Here is a 20,947-nt window from a genome sequence, read left to right as displayed (position 1 = left end):
AATGTAAACATTTACCTAAATGATATCGGAGATAAGGTTTTATATCTACCACTTTTATTACCCATAGGTAATGATTCTCTCACAAAAAAAAAGACCGGGGCAGGGGCAAATAGAACCTTAATTCAGAAGAATGAACAAAAAATGAGTGATTCATAATTTTATGGTTTTCATTTACATGCATCTCCTTTTGGTATAATACACAGTTTGCTATAATACAGATCTTCCCCTCCATGTGTGCCAGTCTTTAATACCAGCTTGTTGATTGTCAAAATTGAATAATTTGTGCAAAGACCCCCCATAATTTGTGCAAAGACCCCCCCATATTTCACCAGAACCTATCCTTATTGACGCTCATGTATCCAGCCATGACTTTCCCTCCAGTATTCCTCATTCCATCTATTAGATAACACCACGTCGATCCAAGTGCACCTATGAAGAAATCTGCTTCGGTTGCCATTAAAAAATTAACCATTGGATAGTTTGTACTGGTCAACCTACCTAGGCTTGCCTCATAATCTGCCATTGATGTATTGCCCACTTGTCTTGCCACATTCTTTGTGTAGTAGAACCTCCAACCAGTGTACATCGTCGAGTTGTCGACTACATCCTGCAGTATCCATACGGTTACATGGACCTCAGAAAACCATACACTAGAAACTGGAAAATTTATGTTGTAGAATACCAAACAAAATACTATTCTACCAAGAGATCATGGAAGCATGAATGGTTGTCAAATATGCTTGTACAGTAAGATTTGGATAATGTGCTTCGTGGGGTTTATCTCAATTTTACCAACATCAACAGCGTGTTGGTTATATTCATATAGCTAATATTGTGAAGTCAATGAAGCTGAAACGCACAGGTTAACCATGAGTAGGGTTGAATTGGGCACCAATCAGGTGAGTCATCTGACCTCCCTATTTCATATCTCAATTTTTTTTTGAAAGAATAATATCATTGAAACAGCAATTGGTGAACCAATACTTTATATCTCAATTCAATCTACTGAACCACAATTTGTACTCATTGGAAGATTGTTTTCTTATCAATCCTTTCGTAATTATTAAAAACTTGTTATCAGAATCTTGTCCACACAGAATTGATTATCTTAAGTGCCTGACAAGAGTTGTCAATGCCCATAATGGCATGCCACTCTCTTATGAGCATTACAACCCAGTAATATATACCGAACACTCTCTAGTTATCTTCCACAGAGCTGGGCTTCAGTTTTGTTATGATATTCTCATAAATACTTCTGCGGTGAAAATGTTTTAATGTCCATTTGCTTATGCATTAATTATACATGTTACACTATTGGTTAAATAATCTTGCTTAGACTGTGTTAAAGAGTATGTTAATGCATACTTGAATTAGTCTAGGTTCCATAGAAAGCGCTCCTATATTCAGAGAAGATGTCAAGACATGAACACTTGTCATCCTAGAAATGTTCTTTATCATGGAAATACCACTGCAGAGTTTGTGTAGGAAGCGCCTTTTGAACCAACAATTATTCGGGCAAGATCCTGGAATATTATCTAAATTCTACACTCGATCTTCGTAACTTGAAGTGATGGAAAAGAGAAAGTGAAAAACTAACGTTAACAATGAATGCCATTGTTATGTACTCTCTAGATGTTAATGGGAAGCCATAACTGTAAGCATTCGGGCTTAGAATGCTTTACTTAACACAACCACAAACATTCTCTCTTATGTTATAATGTTGTGGGTGTCATGAATTCTGTACCCACGCCCATCCATGATCCGGTTCGAAATACTTTTTGAAAATGAGATCTTGAATGAGGATTGTGGTGGTTGTGGACTTCGGTCAAGGGTGCGGGGGACGTAGCCTCCCCCGGTATGTCATGTCCTATTGTACTGACTATGTTCTTGTTCGCTTTTCATATATATAGTTGCTTCCTTTTGGTGTTAAGAGGATGAGGGTTTTGGGGTGTATTAAGGATTAGGGTGTAACCCCCTCCAATGAAATCGTCGGAGGGGATGAGTCTAAAAAAAAAATTTAAAAAGAGGAAAGACGGTTTTCTATTTGGGGGGTGAGTCTACAACTTAATAAAAAATAATTATAAGCAAATAAACACTTAAACTTACAACTGTAGTAGGCTCTATGCCCCTAGTTTGAGTTTAATTTTTTACACACCACACATGTTTATATGTTTTAATTACTCCCTAATATACTTTTAAACACTCTATCACACCACACTACTCCTAGGTCGGTTATACTGGTCATAATTGTCTATGGGTGTAGCAACCCGCGTAGAACACCCCAATTCTACATGTTGGCCAGATAATGAACCATACACTCCCACTGGTCTTCGGACCACCAAGCATTGCAGTGAAACAAAAAAGGAAACCCCGCCGGTAACTAGTTGGGAGGTCAGGCTCAATCTTAATCTCGGTATGGTTTATGCTATATCCTAACTATGATGGTTCTCAACCATCTATGATCGTCTAGAGTTTCTAACCACTGTGTAGTGTGATAAAGTGTTTAAGAGTGTATTAGAGGGTAATTAAAAGATACAAACTTATGTGGTATGTCAAAAATTAAACTCAGAATAGAGGCTTAAAGTCCACTACAATTATAAGTTTAAGTGTTATTTGCTTATAATTATTTCTTACTGGGTTGTAGACTAACCCCATTGTTTAATTACAACTGTAGGTTTCAGGCATACTAAAACAGACAGAACTTGATAGACTACTTCTTCGGCAGAGCACTTGATAGTTTTTACTTCTTGTCATTGAATATTTATGTAATTGTTATCTTCTTTTGTTATGAATGATGAACAATGTAAAGAAAATAAGTTATTGAAAGATAATAAAAAAAATTAGTCATATTTTCTCTGTGTGAACTCTATACACTTTTCCTTTGGAAAGTAATACCAACCAAACTCAGACACTTGAGGTCTCAGATCGGGGTGTTACAAAATGATTTCAGAGCTAGGTTCACATAAAGAAGTTCATCATTTATAACAAATTCAATGATATAGAATATGATATAAATCTCTGCTCAATAAAAATACGTTAGTAACTAGGTTGTTTTGTGATTAAAAAATGGTTAGCAAGTGCAATAATCATGAAGACCCTAGAGCACAAGACCCTTCTGAGCCACTTGTCGTAGGAAGAGAGGAGTTTGTCACTGCAATGGCAATGACAACTAGAGTCATGACAATTATGTCTCAGATAGTTAGAGATTTGACACCACTATTCCTGCCAATTTATATCATAGTCGGTAAGAGAGACGCTTACCGACAGGACTACCCCAACACTACTCGAGGGCGACAACCTCAGTCTTATGGGTGAGGGACTCACCAATCCCACCGTTAGAGAGCTCGATCAGTATGTGGCCGGATGACGAGAAATTAGATGACAGCTCAAGGAGGAGTCATAAGGAAAGCATCCCTAGCGTAAACTTTGTGTCTCGAAGAGGGTCGCGTATGACCAGTGCACGGAGACGACATATGTTCTGAGCCAGTTATGCAGCTGCCATGAGTGCAACAAATCGAGGAGCTTCACATCTAGTTGAGAAGTTTCTTTCTGAAGAAATTGTAAGGATAACAATTCAGGTCACTGAAGCAACATGGCAAGCTGTTGAAGCAAACATGAACGACTCATTATTAGGGCAGGGACGGACAACATCGAGTAGTTCATAGAAATGGGGCAGGATGAAGATCCCACTGATGATTCAGCCTCACCTACCTATACTTCTGCTTCACCGACCTACACTCATGCTTCACCCGAGTATGACCTAAATGCTCCTCTTACGACTCACCTTCAACAGACACGAAGGAGTTTAGAGAGAGAACCAAGTTTAGGATGGATTGGAGAATGATATAGTGAAACATTTAGAAATACTTAGCTTATTTAGTTTAATTTGATTATCTTTTGTCTTGTATTATTTTTTTTTTTTTGCTTTTATATTTTATTTTCATGTAATACAATGAAGAATAAAATAAATATTTTCCTATACGAGTCATAATTCTTTGCCTATGATTAAATCTTGTACGAGTATAAATTATGCAAATGAGGATAAGTTATTTATGTGATAATTTCAATGCAGCATACATAGTCACTCGTAGGGGAACGTCTTATCTATCAAAGGATACTGTAGCGGCCAGATGGAAGAGGGGATAACTCAACGCAACAACTGGAAATAGAAAGCGACTTACCATACCATCCCGAAGGGCACCTTCATCATCCTCCACCTCAGAAGATGCGCAAGTTCATAGAGCATGTTCATTTCTTCATACTCCTGAGAGGCATGCTCCACATGAGAGTAGAGAAGAGAGTATGGAGATCCCTCAAGGATCGCCAAGGGAAAGCATCACAGGAGAAAGTGCGAGGATACCACCAAAGTATACCACAAACAATATTCTATATGAGCTTTTATAAACAACCCGAGCTCAGCAAAATCAACCCTAAACGATTATTTCTGGCATCACTTTATGGGCGAAAAGATTCAAGAACATGCAACCTCCACTTTTCGATGACACTCTTGAAGGTGTTGTAGCAGAGAATTGGCTCATGCAGGTGGAAAATGCCTTGGATGCCATTCAATGTCTAAAGGATTAGAGGGTATGGATAGCTATGTCAAATTTGACCAGTGATGCAGAGCATTGGTGGAGGTCAATCAAGGATACCTTGGAGTAGGACACGTATTTGCTTTGGTCTAACTTTGTGGGGAGATTCTATAGACAATTCTTTCTGAAGTGTTAGAGGGTGCAAAAGGAAGAAGAATTCAAGAAGTTGAAGCAGGGCAATATGATTGTAGCTCAGTATATAGTTCGCTTTAACTCTTTCTCGTTTTGCCAAGTGCTTTGTGACGAATGAAAAGGAGAAGCGCAGGCAATTTGAGAGAGGCTTGAGACCCAAAATTCTGAGGTTGGTAGGGCCACAACAAATAAATAAGTACATCCGGCTCATAGACTATGCCTCAAGGTATAATTTTGGGGAATTGAAGACGAAAGAAAAGCTTCAAGAGAAAGAGAAGCCTAAGAATGAAGATAAGGCCATGCATAATGGTAGCGATGTGACAGAGTCCTCTCGAAGAAAATTTCAATATAAGGAGAGATTTCAGTGAGACCACAAGAGACAGTACGAAGGTCAAACCCTTGGTCAGAACCAAGGTAAGCAAGTCAAGAATGTGGGAAGCTAGCAAGCTAAAAGGCAAAAGATCCAGAAGTCGGCCCAGTCGAACAACGCATGCATGACTTGTGGTCTCTAGAGGCACGAGGGTAAATATGACCTAAGAAATGTCAGGTGCTTCAACTGCCAGTAGATGGGTCACTATGCCAACGACTGCCTGCAACCTGATCGGAGGAGCAGTGCACCCCCAAAGTAGAAGCCCGTGGTACCAGGTCATGCTTATGTGACTGCTCTTCAAGAAGCTTTTGCTAGTCTCGGAGTGGTTTAATGTACACTCCCTATTTCTGGTATTCTAGCACATGTATTGTTTGATTCTAGAGCTACATATAGTTTTACCACCTCAACTTTTGAAAAATGGTTGCCTATTGCACATTCTCGATTGAGTGTTTCTTACTTGATAGAAACACCTATAGGCGAGTCCACCGTTGTAGACACGATATATAATAATTGTATAGTGAAAATAGAAAACTGTGAGTTGCTTATGAACTTATTGTAACTCAATTTCAAAGATATAGATGTTGTTCTTGGCATGGGTTGGTTGTCGGACCATCATGCCACAATTGATTGTAAAAAAAGTGTGTCAGTTTTCAAACCCCCAAGACTCCAACTTTCATATATCAGGGTGTTAGGAAACTATCAAAACCAATGATCATATCTTGACTAAAGGCAAATAAATATATTCAAGAAGGATGCATGGGATTTCTAGCCTACATGAAGACTGAAGAGAGAGATAACCTCACATTATCTGATGTAAACATAGTTCATGAATATGCTGATATTTTTCTGGAAGAACTTCAAATTCTTCCTCTTGATCGAGAAATTGAATTTCATATCAACCTTGTCCCATAAACAACTCCCATTTCGAAGGTTCATTATCAGATGAGACCTGCAAAACTTAAGAAGCAATTGCAAGAATTGTTGAAGAAAGGTTTTATTCGACCGTCAGTATCTCCTTGGGGTGATCCAATTTTGTTCGTCAAGAAGAAGGATGTATCACTGCGAATGTGTATAGATTATCAGCAACTGAATATAGTGACCATCAAAAATAAATATCCATTATCGTGAATTGATGATTTGTTAGATCAACTTCAAGGAGCTACATGTTTCTCGAAGTTGGATCTAGGATTAGGTTATCATCAGCTGAAGATTAAGAAAGAAGATGTGGCTAAGATGACATTTAGATCACAATATGACCATTATGAATTCTTGGTCATGTCTTTTGGTCTGACTAATGCACCAACAATCTTCATGGATATGATGATTAGGGTTTTCAGACCATATTTGGATAAGTTCATAGTGGTATTTATTGATAACATCCTCATTTATTCCACCACAGGAGAGTAATATGAATAACACCTGAGGATAGTTCTGCAAACACTCAAAGAACATCAACTCTGCGCCAAATTCTCTAAGTGTGCCTTTTGGTTGGAACAAGTGTCCTTCCTTGGACATATTGTTTCTAAAGATAAAATTATGGTAGACCCTGCGAAGATTGAAGCAGTCACCAATCGGTCTAAACCCAAGAATCCTACCAAGATTTGTAATATGAATAACACCTGAATACTTGTGAGATAAGGAAGGTGGCAAAGTCAGTCTATATGTCGTCTGACAAACTCTCACAAGTATCTTGAAGGGTCTAATATATCTTGGATTCAATTTTCCTCTTCGACTAAAACACATTACTCCCTTAAAAGAAGATATCTTCAAAAATACATGATCACCTTGCTCAAACTTTAACTCACAACGTCTTTTATCTGCATAACTTTTTTCTCGACTTTGCATTGCCAGAAGACGCTCTCAAATGAATCTCACCTGGTCTGCCATCTGTTGCATCAATTCAAGCCCTAAAAATCTTCTTTCTCCGATCTCATGCCAACACAAGGGTATTTGGCTCTGTCAACTGTACAATGCCTCAAACAAAGCTATGCCTATACTTGTTTGAAAATTATTATTGTAGGCAAACTATATCAGAGGTAAGATATCATTCCATGAGTCATTATACTCTAAAGTGCATGCTCGCAACATGTCCTTCAGGATCTGAATGGTTTGCTTTGATTGTCCGTCTGACTGAGGGTAAAATGTCATAATCATTTTTAACTGTGTTCCCATAGCTTCTTGAAAACTTTGTTAGAAATGTGAAGTAAACTTCGAGTCTCTATCCGAAACAATCGAATCAGGTACTTCATGGAATCTGACAATCTCTTTAATAAACAATTGAGCCAACTGGTCACAAGAGTGAGTTGTCTTATAGGCCAAAAAGTGAGCTGACTTAGTTAGCCTGTCAGCAATCACCCATGCTGAATTCATCATATTTTTGGTTCTTGGGAGACTTGAGACAAAATACATAATGACATCTACCCATTTTTTTTAGATATTAGTGATTGTAGTAACCCACCGGGTCGTTGGTGCTCAATCTTCACTTGCTGGCACAACAGACACTCGATTACAAACTCAACAATATCTCCCTTTATTCTGCTCCACAAAAATGTATCTTTCAAATCTCAATACATTTTGATGCTGCTAGGGTGAATGACATATCTAGAGTGGTGTGTCTCGCCCAATAACTGATGTCTGAGCTGGTTATCCTTAGGAATGCACACTCTATTACGAAATTGAAGAAGTCCTTGATCATTAACTTTAAAGTCTGACTCCTCTCTTTCTGAAATCTCCTGCCTCACTTGGGCTAACTCTGGATCTAAGGGTTACTTTTCCTTAATTTGCTCTCACAATTCTGACTTTAATGTGATTTGCATAGATAATAATCAATTTAGTAAGCATTGAGTTTCTGCTTTCTGATGCACGATCGAAGAAAATAAATCTCAATATGTGAGTCTGGCTAATGCTTCTGACTTTTTGCTAAGAGCATCAGTGACTACATTCACTTTTCTCGAATGATACTTCAGCTCAAAATCATAATCTTTTAAAAATTTCAGTCATCTTTTCTACCTTAAATTCAAGTCTCTTTGCGAAAACAAATATTTGAGGCTTTGGTAGTCAGTAAAAACTTTAAATTGCTCATCATATAAGTAGTGTCTCTATATTTTAAGCGCGAAAATGACCACTGCAAGCTCCAAGTCATGCATCAGATAATTGACTTCATGTGTTTTAAGTTGGCGAGATGCATAAGCTATCACCTTACTATGTTGCATCAGAACGCAACCCAATCTCTTATAAGAGGCATCACTATAAATAGTGAAACCTCTGAATCCATAAGGTAAGACCAATACTTGAGCAGTGGTCAAACACTTCTTTATTTTATGAAAACTCCGCTCACACTTGTCATTCTACTCAAACTTTACGTCTTTCTTAGTGAGCTTTGTCATTAGAGCTGCCAATAGAGAAAACCCGTCTACAAATCATCGATAATACGAATATAATTGTATAATGACCAGATCCTACTGTTAGAGCATCTTGAGACTCGATTATGACTAGAGTACGATATTCACACTCGAGGTAAGGGATATTATAAGTAATTTTAGATGTGAATAAATATTTTTACGTTGCATATTATTGTTGTGAATTAACATGATTAGTATGATAACTTTTAAGTATAAAAATGATATGCATAATTTGATCATGCATGATATTATGAGATGATTGTATACGCATGTTAATTGTGGAATGCATATTAGTTATTGTATGTCATGCATATTAGAAAGATTATTTTGTGATAGCATATCTATATCATAAATAACTAATAACATGCATTTGATGAGATTGTGTTTAGGCTTAAAATTAACATGCATAATAACCCCTTAAATTTTGAAAGTGGCGACCTATGGTAATTGTTGCCTGGTTCGTGACCAGAATGCAACCACCATGGAGAGTGGGACACCGGTAATTTAATGATGTGGAGGCCCTACATCGTTGTATACTTATTATGAGATAAGTGTAAGTCTTAATGTCATCATGAGACTTAAAGAATGAGATATGTCGTGATCATTTCTCGATATTACTCGTGAGAGAATGAATGAAATACCTGTTTGAGAATATGGGTATGTGTTGAACTTAGCCTATGACTTAGGGTTACACTCACACAGTGATTGAGGACTCTATACGATCATAGATGGTTGAGAACCATCATGGTTAGGATGTAGCATGGGCCATACCGAAATTGAGATTGAGCATTCTCCTGACTAGCTATCGGCGGGGTCCTCTTTTTTGTTTCACTGCAGTGTCTGGTGGTCCGAGGACCACTATGAGTGTATGATTCATTGTCTGACCAACATGCATAATTGGGGTGTTCTACGCGAATTACTACGCTCATAGATGGCTATGACCGGTATAACGGACTTAGGAGTAGTGTAGTGTGATAAAGTATTTAAGAGTGTATTGGAGGGTAATTAAAAGATACAAATTTGCATGGTGTATCGAAACCTAAACTCAGAATATAGGAGCTTAGAGCCCACTACAGTTGTAAGTTTAAGTGTTATTTGCTTATGATTATTTCTTATTGGGTTGTAGACTCACCCCCCTGTATAATTATAATTGTTCCAAGTACACTAGCACAAACATGACTTGATAGACGACTTCGGCAGAGCACTTAGTAGTTTTTACTTGTCATTGAATATTTATGTAGTTGTTATCTTCTTTTGTTATGAATGATGAACAATATAAAGAAAATGAGTTATTGGAAGATAATGAAAAAAAAATAGTCATGTTTTCTCTGTGTGAACTCTGTATACTTTTTATATGAAAAGTAATATCAACCGAACTCAGACTCCTAAGGTCACAGATCAGAGTATTACATGGGGTTTTGCAAACTCTGCATCTCGTTATTGTATTTGCTTACATATTGCTAGTGGATTTTCTCTACTTCCGTGGATATAGTAGGCATGAGTGCATGTTTTCTCTCTTTTCCCCCCCTCTTTATCTTGTGATTTGTTGGTTTACATAACATTCTAAATAACATGGTGTAGCCTATATCAATGTTGCTTTTTCGATAAAATGACCTTTCTGATAGGTATTGGCGGTTGCTGTTAATCTCAGCTTCTATAACTTGCCTTTCCATTTATGGATTATGGTTAAACATTATAATCAGGATTAGCGCACAATGCATATTTACCTGCATTTCTGTGGAGAGCCAGACATTTTTTAAATCCAGAAAGTGTCTTCTTATGCGATCAGCAAGCTGCATATATGTGTCAAAAGAAGACAACTTCATTTCACATGATTTGTCTCCCATTCTCACATGTATGCTCAATAATGGTCTGGGAACCCATGGCTTCCAACTGGACCAGACATACTGTTCCATCTCTGTTGGGGGTCCGCCAGCTTCTACCTGTATGGGAAAGTAGCATTCATATCCTTGGCATAGCTGTGATAGCACGGAATTTCTAATTTAACTCCTAAAAATCAACATCTTCAGCAGCTTTAATTTAAATCATAAACCAAATGTTTCTTTTGACATTTATAGGTATTGCTACAATTTCTGTGACTTATTATTATTATTATTTTATATGATGAAGGAAAACCCTCACCGAGAACTGGGACACCTAATGGACCCGTCTACCCGCGAGGTAAAACTTCGGGCTGAGGACACGACCACCCAGCCTGACTTGCCCCAACAGTGATAAAGCAACGACAGCTTCATGCACCAGTGGTGTTCGATCCTGGACATTCAGCATGACACAGGACCCTGCTGACCACATTTGATCCTGAAGCATGTTTAAATAGTATGTAGAATGCATACCTAAGGCAGTTACGTAGAAAGAATCTATTCAAACTCTGCAGACCTTCAAAGTTTCTTGGCGAAGAAGGGTTTGTGCACGCCCTCAAGGATAAAACCATCATTTACGAAACAAATTAAAAAAAAAAAAACAGCTAAGATATGACATTTAGTGCTTCAAAATTCAGAGGTGTAACACAAAAAAGAGTTTCGAAATAATGTCATTATTAAAATCAAAAGCCGAATGAATCAAGCATTATAGCTCAAAGTTGTCTTTTAAAAGTGCATTAGTAAAAGTAGAATATTCTATTTCACCACAAAAGGTAATAATCTGACCCCTGCCCTCTTTGAGAGTGATGGGTCCAGGCTTTGCATTAGAGTTTGCAAAAGGGCATCAATGTGTTTGTACACATCTTTGGCTTCCACTAGGGCCTGTGAATGAGCCCAACAAACCTAACAGAGGGTGTCCAAGCTCTGCTCGTTTCTTGTGCCTAGCTGAGCTGAGCTGAGCTTGAGCTCATGAAAAGTCCGAGCTAAACGAGCTGAGCATGAGCTATCTTATTTACAAAAAAATATATATTCTTTTCAGATTTGAAAATAATAGAATTTGGACTGTAAACCTACTAAGCCAAGCTCAAACTGCTCATTACAAAATAAATAGTTGTTTCAAACTAGTAAGCACAATAGGATTTGAACTCTAAACTCATTGCTTGCAAGCCAAACACTTCAACCATTTTCGCTCTATGATATAAAATATAGGTAAAATATATTTTCTACTAATTAACAAGCCTATGAACGACGAGCCAAACCAAACATTGGTTGTTCATGCTTGAGCTTATCCAGCCTAGTTCACAAGCTCGAACGAGCTCCTTACTAGCCAAACATGAGCTGAACCACAACTCATCTCGTTTCCCAGCCCTAGCTCCTAGGCATTAATTAATCCATAACTGGTGGCCAGGCATTTGAAAGAAAATTCACAAGTGAGGCATAGATACATACCTTTGAGATACTATAGTATATTGATTGGCAAGTTTATATATATAGCTTGAAGACGATATGCGTAAGGGAAACTCAACCAAGAGGAAGACAAAGTCGAGTCTACATTTAAAAATTTGCTCGTGGAGATGGACAGATCTTCTCCATGAGTATGATAATAAACAGTAAGGTGGTAAATAACACATCATGTTATTTGGGACGACTGTATCGTACCTTTGGCCACTGCTTGGGCAGCACACTTAGAACCATTTCTGCAGCTTGCATTCCAAAAGCTTCATGTCTGGCGACGTTGAGTAGCTCACAGGTGTACTCACTTGTGAACCTCATCAAATAGCGCACTGCCTACCAAACCAAGTGTAAACAGACAAATAAGCACTCTCTTGCTTTTCACATTGTAAAGTATTCACAAGCTCTTTTTCTTTTTCTTTTTTTGAAAGGCAAGCTGTGGTTAGGCAGACCCCCACCTGTTACACAACATATCATTGGGTTTTGAACTTGCAACGTCCCAACACATGGTGACGTGCACTAACAGCTCCTACCAAAGAAGTGGAGCCCCCATTGGTTATTCACAAGCTCTTATTATCACCATGCACATACGAAGAGAAACAATAAAACAAAATGTCGTCAAATGTGACCTCAAAATTCTGTGAAACTGGATATTTCTAGTCTCCAAAAAGAACTGGGGATCATGTTGTAGTGTCCAATCCGAGCCAGGGGAACCCACATCAAAATCATACACATGCTAGTGTCAGATTCAGATTATGGTCGAAAAATCATAAAAGGGGCATACTGGATCCAGTCTGTTTGCATCCCTAGCTAACATATTAGGTTGGCATCAAGGCTTTGTCCTTTGGTCTTCTACCGGTTAGCTAAGACTTTGACTAGGTTCGCCTAGCAGCATTACATAGTCAATAGCGTAACTACCCCCCTAGGACTCATTAATTTGATCGGGAGTGCTCAGATTTCACTCGAACTCTCCTGACCTACAACAGGATGCATTGAACTCACACTCTTCTTGAACATTTACCTTGATTTGCTTGAAAATTGTGAAAAAAAAAGCGTATTGAACCTATATTTTTGTGTAAGAATTAGTATGAATGGCTGAGTCACGGGTAGGTGATATTCACAACGCACTTTGTTCTAAAGTTGGCAGCTTTTTAACTCTTAGATTGATCGACCATGCCTTTTTGGTGCCTCTGTGATTTACAGGCTGACAACCCAATGAAATGATGATGTCTGGCAAGATTTATTATCAGATAATAAAAAAAAAGCGCTTTATTTTGGGTCAATTAGTTCTTCAGTGAGAGAGAATCTTGTGCTCACTCACGACCTACTCTCTTATCTTTGGTATTAGTCAGCATTCAAGTAGAAAGTGGAGCAGTTGCCTAGATGTGGTTAGCAATGGATAAACGCTTGTAGGAAAATTTCAAACGCTTTCATTTTTTTTAACTATGTTTAATGGAAACATGCGATTGCCAAACAATACCAAAATCTAGAATTGAATAAGTTAAAGATGGTGGTTAGAACTATTAGGTGTCCCTGATCCCATCTTGTTTCATCTTGGGAATATATGTAAAGGATGCAGGTACCTACCCAATTTGGTTTTGCTAGTCCAGCATAATTTGAATACCAGCATGCTAAATTTTATGAAAGTAATTCTCAGTTAAGTACTCATTACAGAAACACCCATTTTAAAACCGCATAGAACAACCAAAAAGGATCTAAGTTATTAACATAAATTTAATTGCTTGCCAAGTTGAATATGAAGAAGCCTAATGTGATAGCTGTAAAGTTTCAGGTGATACCTGTGCACGCCACCACCTCCTATCCATTTTCCTGTGACTCTTGAGCAACCTTCCATCTATCTCGGTTGTTGGCTGCAAACCTTCCCATGGGCTACCCCACACTCTGCAGATGGGCTGTAAATATTTAATTATAGAGGCCAAAGTTCGATTTAGTTATCTAAGTTAAACTATACAAACACATGCCTCTCTAGCTGTCTCACCTTGGAACCTTTCCAGTCCATATCTCCTTCGATGTATAGTTTACATTTGTTGTTACTGTTTCATTCTTCCAAGCATCTTCCATTTTCATCAGCTGTAAAGCACGTTCTTGGCATTGTGGTGATGTCTCGAGGAAAAAGTAGCAAGACCAGTGAGACCGCAAAGTCCCTGCAGTATCGGATTCAAATTTTATCAGATTGAACTCCTGATTTCATTATGTTATGTGTACCTATACGGTTTCCTTCATGAAGAATTGAGAATAATTGTTTACTTCAACACTGGAATCAGTGGAAAATTCAAGCTATGATTCAGGGTTGAACATTTGTATTTGGAATCATTACAGGAAAAAAAAATGTATTTTATACATGAGAGAAAGTTAGACAGTTATTGCAGGGAAAAAGACTGATTCCAATGAAAGCAGCTACCATATATGGATAATGACAAATGTTCACTAACAAAGATTACCATTTAAACAACCTTTATGGTCTGCTCGATTGAAGTAATTTGTGACAAGAACCCTTTTCTCTTTGATTGCTATAGCTAACAGTCCAGTCATTGCAGCAATTTGAGCCCCAATACCAAAACCACGCTCCCTCTCCCAATCAGCAACAAGAAACCTAATTTGAGGATCATTGCAGTTTTCAGGATGTTGATGCACCCAGAGGTATTGCTGAACTTTTTTGGTTAAAGGATAATTATCTTCGTCTGCTCCAACAACCTAAAATTTCAAGTGATATCAAATATGATCAAAAGGAAGTAAAGAAATCAAAGACACTGTTAAAATGAAAAGAGTTCATATTGTAAACATTCTCCTTAAAAGAGGAAGGCTACAGGATCATTTTTGAGGTATTAAGCACTTGGAACTAATAGTGATATGTGCTATTTCGACCTGTTTGGTTCAAATCTGATCATTTATCTTATTCATACAACAACAACAACAACAACTACGCCTTCATCCCAAAACAATTGGGGTCAGCGATATGAACCAAAAAAGAAATTCATTTTGGGTCTTCCACATGAATCCTTTTCCTCCAATCATTTCTATCCAACGCCATGTCCTCGTTGAGGTTCAAAGCATTCATATCCTTTCCTATCATCTCCATCCAAGTCTTCCTAGGCCTACCCCGACCTCTTTTAACTAATATATTTTCCCATTTCTCCAACCTTCTAACTGGAGCATCATTAGGCCTTCGCCGAATATGTCCAAACCACCGTAAACGATTCTCTCGCATCTTATTTTCAATGGGTGCAACACCTACCTTCTTACGTATCTCTTCGTTCTGAATCTTATCTTTTATTGTATTTCCACACATCCATCTAAGCATCCGCATCTCAGCTACACTCATTTTTTGAATATGATGTCTCTTGGCAGCCCAACATTCCGTACCATATAGTAAAGCGGGTCTAATAGTCGTCCTATAAAACTTTCCCTTCAACCGCAATGGCATTCTACGATCGCACAGCACTCCAGTAGCACTTTTCCATTTCATCCACCCAACCTTTATCCTATGATTTACATCTCCATCAATTTCTCCATACTTTTGAATGATGGATCCCAAATATTTGAAATAATCATTCACCGGTATATCTTGCTCACCAAGCTTCACTACACTCCCATCACTACTTCGTTGCTTACTAAACCGACATTCCATATATTCAGTCTTACTCTTACTCAACTTAAAACCTCTAGCTTCCAATGTCTGTCTCCATAATTCTAACTTAGCATTAACCCCAGCTCTAGACTCATCAATCAAAACAATATCATCAGCAAACAACATACACCACAGTACATTTTCTTGAATTGATCTCGTAAGCTCATCCATCACTATCGCAAATAGGAAAGGGCTTAAAGCAGATCCTTGATGTAACCCAACCGTTATCGAAAAATTGGTTGTCACCCCTCCACAAGTGCGGACATTGGTTACTACTCCTTCATACATATCTTTAATTATACTAATGTACTTGAGAGAAACACCTTTCTTCATCATTGTCCACCAGAGAACGTCCCTAGGTACTCTATCGTATGCCTTCTCTAAATCAATAAAAACCATATGCAAATCTTTGTTCCTCTCTCTATATCTTTCAATAAGTTGTCTAAGAAGATGTATAGCTTCCATAGTTGATCTTCCAGGCATAAAACCAAATTGATTCTCCGATATCATGACAACCTTCCTCAACCTAGACTCAATCACCCTCTCCCAAAGTTTCATAGTATGACTCATGAGTTTTATACCACGATAGTTTGTGCAATCTTGTATATCACCCTTATTCTTATATAAAGGCACCAAAGTACTCTTCCTCCACTCATTAGGCATCTTATTTGTTCGCCAAATCAAGATAAAAAGATTTGTCAACCAATCTAAATCTTTCTCTCCCAAGCATTTCCAAGCCTCGATAGGTATACCATCTGGGCCAACTGCCCTTCTTGATTTCATTTTCTTCAAAGCCTCTGCAATTTCTTTCTTTTGAATCTTGCGCATGAAGTCACGATTTATCTCATGAAAAGGAATGGAGAAGTCTCCAAGATCTTGAGCATGACTATCATTAAATAGCTTATCAAAATAATCTTTCCATCTCTCCTTAATCTCCTCATCTTTGACTAAAACCCTTTGTGTTTCATCTTTGATACATCTAACCATACCCAAATCCTTCGATTTCCTATCTCTCATCTTTGCAAGCCTATAAATATCCTTCTCGCCTTCTTTGGTATCCAACTTGTCATAAACCTCCTTATATACCTTAGCCCTCGCGTTTCAAACAACTTTTTTAGCTTCCTTCTTTGCTATCATATACTTCTCCAAATTCTCATTATCACGACTCTTACTTAGATTTCTATAACACTCTCTTTTAACCTTAATAGCTAATTTGACATCCTCATTCCACCATGATGTATCCTTACCTAGTGGTGCACCGCCTTTAGACTCACCCAATACCTCCTTAGCTACTTTTCTCATACCACCCGCTATATTATTTCACATTGATTCTGAATCCTCCTCGAGACACCAATCAACTTCCTTAACTACCTGCTCTACAAACATTCCTTGTTTAGCTCCTTTCAGTGCCCACCACTTAATTCTAGGATCTATCCTATGTCTATCCCTTTTGCGGCATTGTCTAATTCTAAGATCTAAAATTAAGACTCTATGTTGTATAGCTACACTTTCTCCTGGTATAACCTTACAATCGATGCAACAACCCCTATCTCTCTTTCTAAGTAGGAAAAAATCTATCTGATTCGTATTAACCCCACTTTTAAATGTTACTAGGTGAGACTCCCTCTTCCTAAACCAAGTGTTTGCTAAGATCATATCATAGGACAAACAAAAATCTAAAATCCTTTCTCCACTTTCATTTCTTTCTCGTATACCATAGCCTCCATGGATATTCTCAAATCCATCCCTACTAATGCCTACATGTCCATTAAGGTCACCGCCGATGAAAAACTTTTCTCCATAAGATGTCTCTTGTACTACTCCATCTAAATCTTCCCAAAATTGATGCTTAATGGAATCATCTAAACCTACTTGAGGTGCATAAACACTAATAATATTAATAATATCCGTACCTAATACTAATTTAATAAGTAAAATTCTATCACCCTTCCTACGGACCTCAACTACATTATCTATAAACTGACGACTCATAACAATCCCTACTCCATTCCTATTCCTATTTATTCCTGTATACCAAATCTTATATCCCCAAGGTTCTATCACTTTAGCTTTCTCACCTACCCATTTGGTCTCTTGAAGACATAAAATATCAATCTTTCTCCTACACATAACATCTACTAACTCTACCAACTTACCAGTTAAAGACCCTATGTTCCAAGTGGCTAACCTAATTTTATGGTCTTGGACTAACTTCTTTACCCCCACCCATCCAACAAAGTGAGGGAACCCTTGCCTATTTGACACCACACCCGGGCGCCGGTGTGACGCGTCGCTTCTGGGCGACGACCTAGCAACCCTTGCACATTTATCACTGCCTCCGGGCCTAGAGAGTACAGCGCGTCGCTCAGTAGGGAACGCCCCAACGAAATTTTCATATTGGTTCATTTTCATAGGATATGACAAAGTTTTTATGCTGGCTGTCACAGGCCTACCGCAACCCTCCTCCTTTGTCCGGGCTTGGGACCGGCAGTGTATAACTACACAGGCGGAGTTATCATTTATCTTATTCATGTGTGATCAAATATTGAAATGATGTTTTCGCATATTTCTTAGATTAGCTCTAATAAATATTTATATGTACTTGATGCAGTTCTTTTTCCTTTTTGATTTGTCCCAACCATGGGCATCTTTATGTTCAATCAATACCCTTCAGGATAAACAAACTTGTCTATGGTTTCTCTGATTTTCAGAGCAGTAAGCACCTCAAGGACAACAAATATTGTCGAGAACATTCAGTTTGTAGGTTCCTGTTGCTAGTGTGCCTGTATCTTATACTACTAAAAGAAGCTTGGAAATAACCAAGGCTTGAATGAAATTGGGTTCTGATGGTTCTTGAAATGCCTGTCTATACGATTTTATAATGAAGAATAAGGTAAAGTCAAAGTAACAGAACATTGCAGTCCCATTGAATATTGATCACACATATCTGATATCTCCAGAGAGCAGGCTTCCCCCTTCTCCTGGGATGTGCTTGGCTATAACAATACATCATCAATGCTTCATGGTGAAAGTAGAAAGACACTTTCCCCTGCTTCACGCATCAAAAATAGCATTTTCCTGGCAATTTTTACGAGTAGGAAATGCCATGGTGTGAAGCAACTGGGTCGAGATTCATACCCATGGAGGATTAGCTCCTTCAGATATTACTGGAATTGCCTTGGCACTCTCTTCATCTTTCAGAGATAATGTTAGATCTGAAAGTCCAGTGGTTAGGAATCCTTGCCAACCTGGCCATGGCGGCCCCATCTTATCAAGGTGTTCATACAATTTTGTTCTGGATTTGCAGTCTTCAAGATGAGGTGCTTTGGGAATGCTCAATCTATCTGCACTTGTTTTGCTCCACTGATGTTGTTTCTGATCACCAGAAGTCAGCAGCTCTTGCCAAGCAGAGTATAAGAATGTGATTCTAGGACCAATGCCCATTTCCTTTACTGCTTTAACAGATTCGAACTCTCCACCTATTAAAAAAATACTGTGAAATGATGTATCTCTAGAGAGAAAAAACTGGTGTAGATCATTGGTCCAGAAAATAAAATTTGAAGAAAAAACAGAACTATACAGCGGGAGGTAATTGTCCAAGATTGAAAACTCAAGACCGTTTAGATTACCATATTCACGTGAACAATGTTACATTGATAAATACACTAATTTCTATATCGTGAGTAAAATTAGTTTTCCTTGTTCTTAATTTTTTCTTTTCTTTTCTTTTATTCAAATCTCCTAAACTCAGACATGGAGAAAAACGAGTTATCTGAAACTTATTGTACTTCAGAAAGATTAAAAATAAAAGAAAATTTCTTGCACTGGTTTATATGATGGATTTTGGCAATTGGCATCCTTAACGAAACATCAGAAATTTCTCTGCTTCGTTTCCCTTTTTTTCTTACAATCCTCAAAGTTGCTTGATGTTTTTTGTTGTTAAATTTCAATAAATGACATGAATGTGTAGTGCTGTGGAATGTTTCCCTAAAATAAAATTTAAAAAGTTAAATAAAATCCTTGTACACTTTACCCCTATGGACTGCGGCCACTGTCTGGTTTCTCATACTCCCATCTGCATCTGCCATGGGCATTTTCAATTCCCCTGCTCCGAACTGTTGTAGCCAAACAGAAGTGATGGCAGCAAGAAAAAGATACGTGACACAGACTCCAGCCAAGAAACCCATCACGGCCACCTTGCAAGCAGCAGAGTTGCTCATTTGCATAGCTCTCTGAGATACCACTCTCTCAAAATTCTTCTGCAGACCCCCACCTTCCATTTCCATATTCTCCACCAATTCAAACTCCTCAAGAACTATATCAGCTCCGAATCCTGACACCCATCAAAACTCTCTCTCTCTCTCTCTCTCTCTCTCTCTCTCTCTCTCTCTCTCTCTCTCTCCAAATTTGGCAAAAAGAGACTCGCTCTTTCTCTTCAAAACAACGCAAAGTTCGCAAAAGACGACACACGAACGTGAATAGAACTGTGGCTACTAAACAGAAAAGGAAAGCCTCCACTACTCTACATTAATTCCATCATCAATTTCAGTGCACGCATAAACCAACACTATCACCTCCACTAGCTGAATCCTCATCCTATGTTTTTAATTCCAGTATCAATTTCACTGCACGCATAAACTAACACTATCACCTCCACTAGCTAGCTGAATCCTCATCCTATGTTTTTAATTCCATTATCAATTTCAGTACACGCATAAACTAACACTATCACCTCCTCTAGCTGAATCCTCATCCTATGTTTTTTTACATATTCAATGAGCAGCGGAGAAGCCGTATGGGAATTTGCCTTGCTGCAAGGACAAGGGGCAGATGGAATACAAGCAAAGCAGCTTTGGCAGAAACAAACTGCAAGCTTCGTAACTTCATGGTGGCAGTCTAAAGAGAAGAGGCTTGCCCAGAAATCATTGGTGGTAGTTGAGTTTTAATAATAAACCAAAGCTGTGGTCCCCAGAGCCACTTTCTGACAGCTGTTTCTGGCATGGGATGTTGGAGTAAAGCAGACCCCCAAACAAAACTCAGACGTTTCCTCAAAGATGATGGATAAAATGCGCACCATGCACATGTATCTTGGATGAGGACATGAATTTTGCCTTGAAAAATCTGATCCCCCAACATGGTCAGATGGTCTTGCCAATATATATGATCTTCTCTTATCACGTGTAGTGAAAGGTTTTGAACTTCATCATCCTTGATTAAGTTTCTTTCAACAAGATTTCCCTTGATTAAGAAATGACAAGTATGCCACTAGCGCAAGATGTGGGCAAAAAAATTTTTTTTTTTTTGGCACAAAGGAAAACCCTCACTGAGTTTGTACCTAACGGTAGCCTCCATGCAACATGTAGCCATATGACCCATCATGTTCAACGATGCATCCGTATGTACTATCTATCTCAAGTCATATTGTTGGTCAGATGGCAGACTCATCCAAGATGCATGAGTGGGTTGCTTAT

General features: G+C 38.2%; 1 protein-coding gene across 1 annotated transcript; it reads right to left on the bottom strand.

Moving 5' to 3' along the window:
* Positions 1-146: 146 nt before the first annotated feature.
* LOC149823106 (uncharacterized) lies at positions 147-19,756 on the bottom strand. Its single transcript, XM_089980435.1, has 8 exons — positions 19,510-19,756; positions 18,615-18,955; positions 14,302-14,542; positions 13,827-13,992; positions 13,627-13,729; positions 12,025-12,163; positions 10,223-10,434; positions 147-607 (listed from the first exon to the last, which is right to left on the bottom strand). The coding sequence occupies exons 1-8, from the start codon at positions 19,754-19,756 to the stop codon at positions 326-328; spliced, it is 1,731 nt and encodes a 576-aa protein (XP_089836561.1). The 3' UTR covers positions 147-325.
* Between the last annotated feature and the right edge of the window lie 1,191 nt (positions 19,757-20,947).

Source organism: Nuphar pumila, chromosome 11 (assembly GCF_984573655.1).
Source record: "Nuphar pumila chromosome 11, dmNupPumi1.hap1.1, whole genome shotgun sequence".
NCBI lineage: Eukaryota > Viridiplantae > Streptophyta > Magnoliopsida > Nymphaeales > Nymphaeaceae > Nuphar > Nuphar pumila.
This window is presented reverse-complemented; position numbering and strand designations above follow the sequence as displayed.

What these genes read in the sequence shown, in the direction of transcription:
- LOC149823106 (XM_089980435.1), bottom strand. Translation starts at nt 19,756, where the DNA reads ATGGAAGGTGGGGGTCTGCAGAAGAATTTTGAGAGAGTGGTATCTCAG. An exon ending in AAGGAGCTAATCCTCCATGG is followed by an intron (nt 14,543 to 18,614) that starts GTATGAATCTCG and finishes TTGAAATTTTAG; the next exon opens with GTTGTTGGAGCAGACGAAGA. An exon ending in TGGACTGGAAAGGTTCCAAG is followed by an intron (nt 13,730 to 13,826) that starts GTGAGACAGCTA and finishes GCCCATCTGCAG; the next exon opens with AGTGTGGGGTAGCCCATGGG.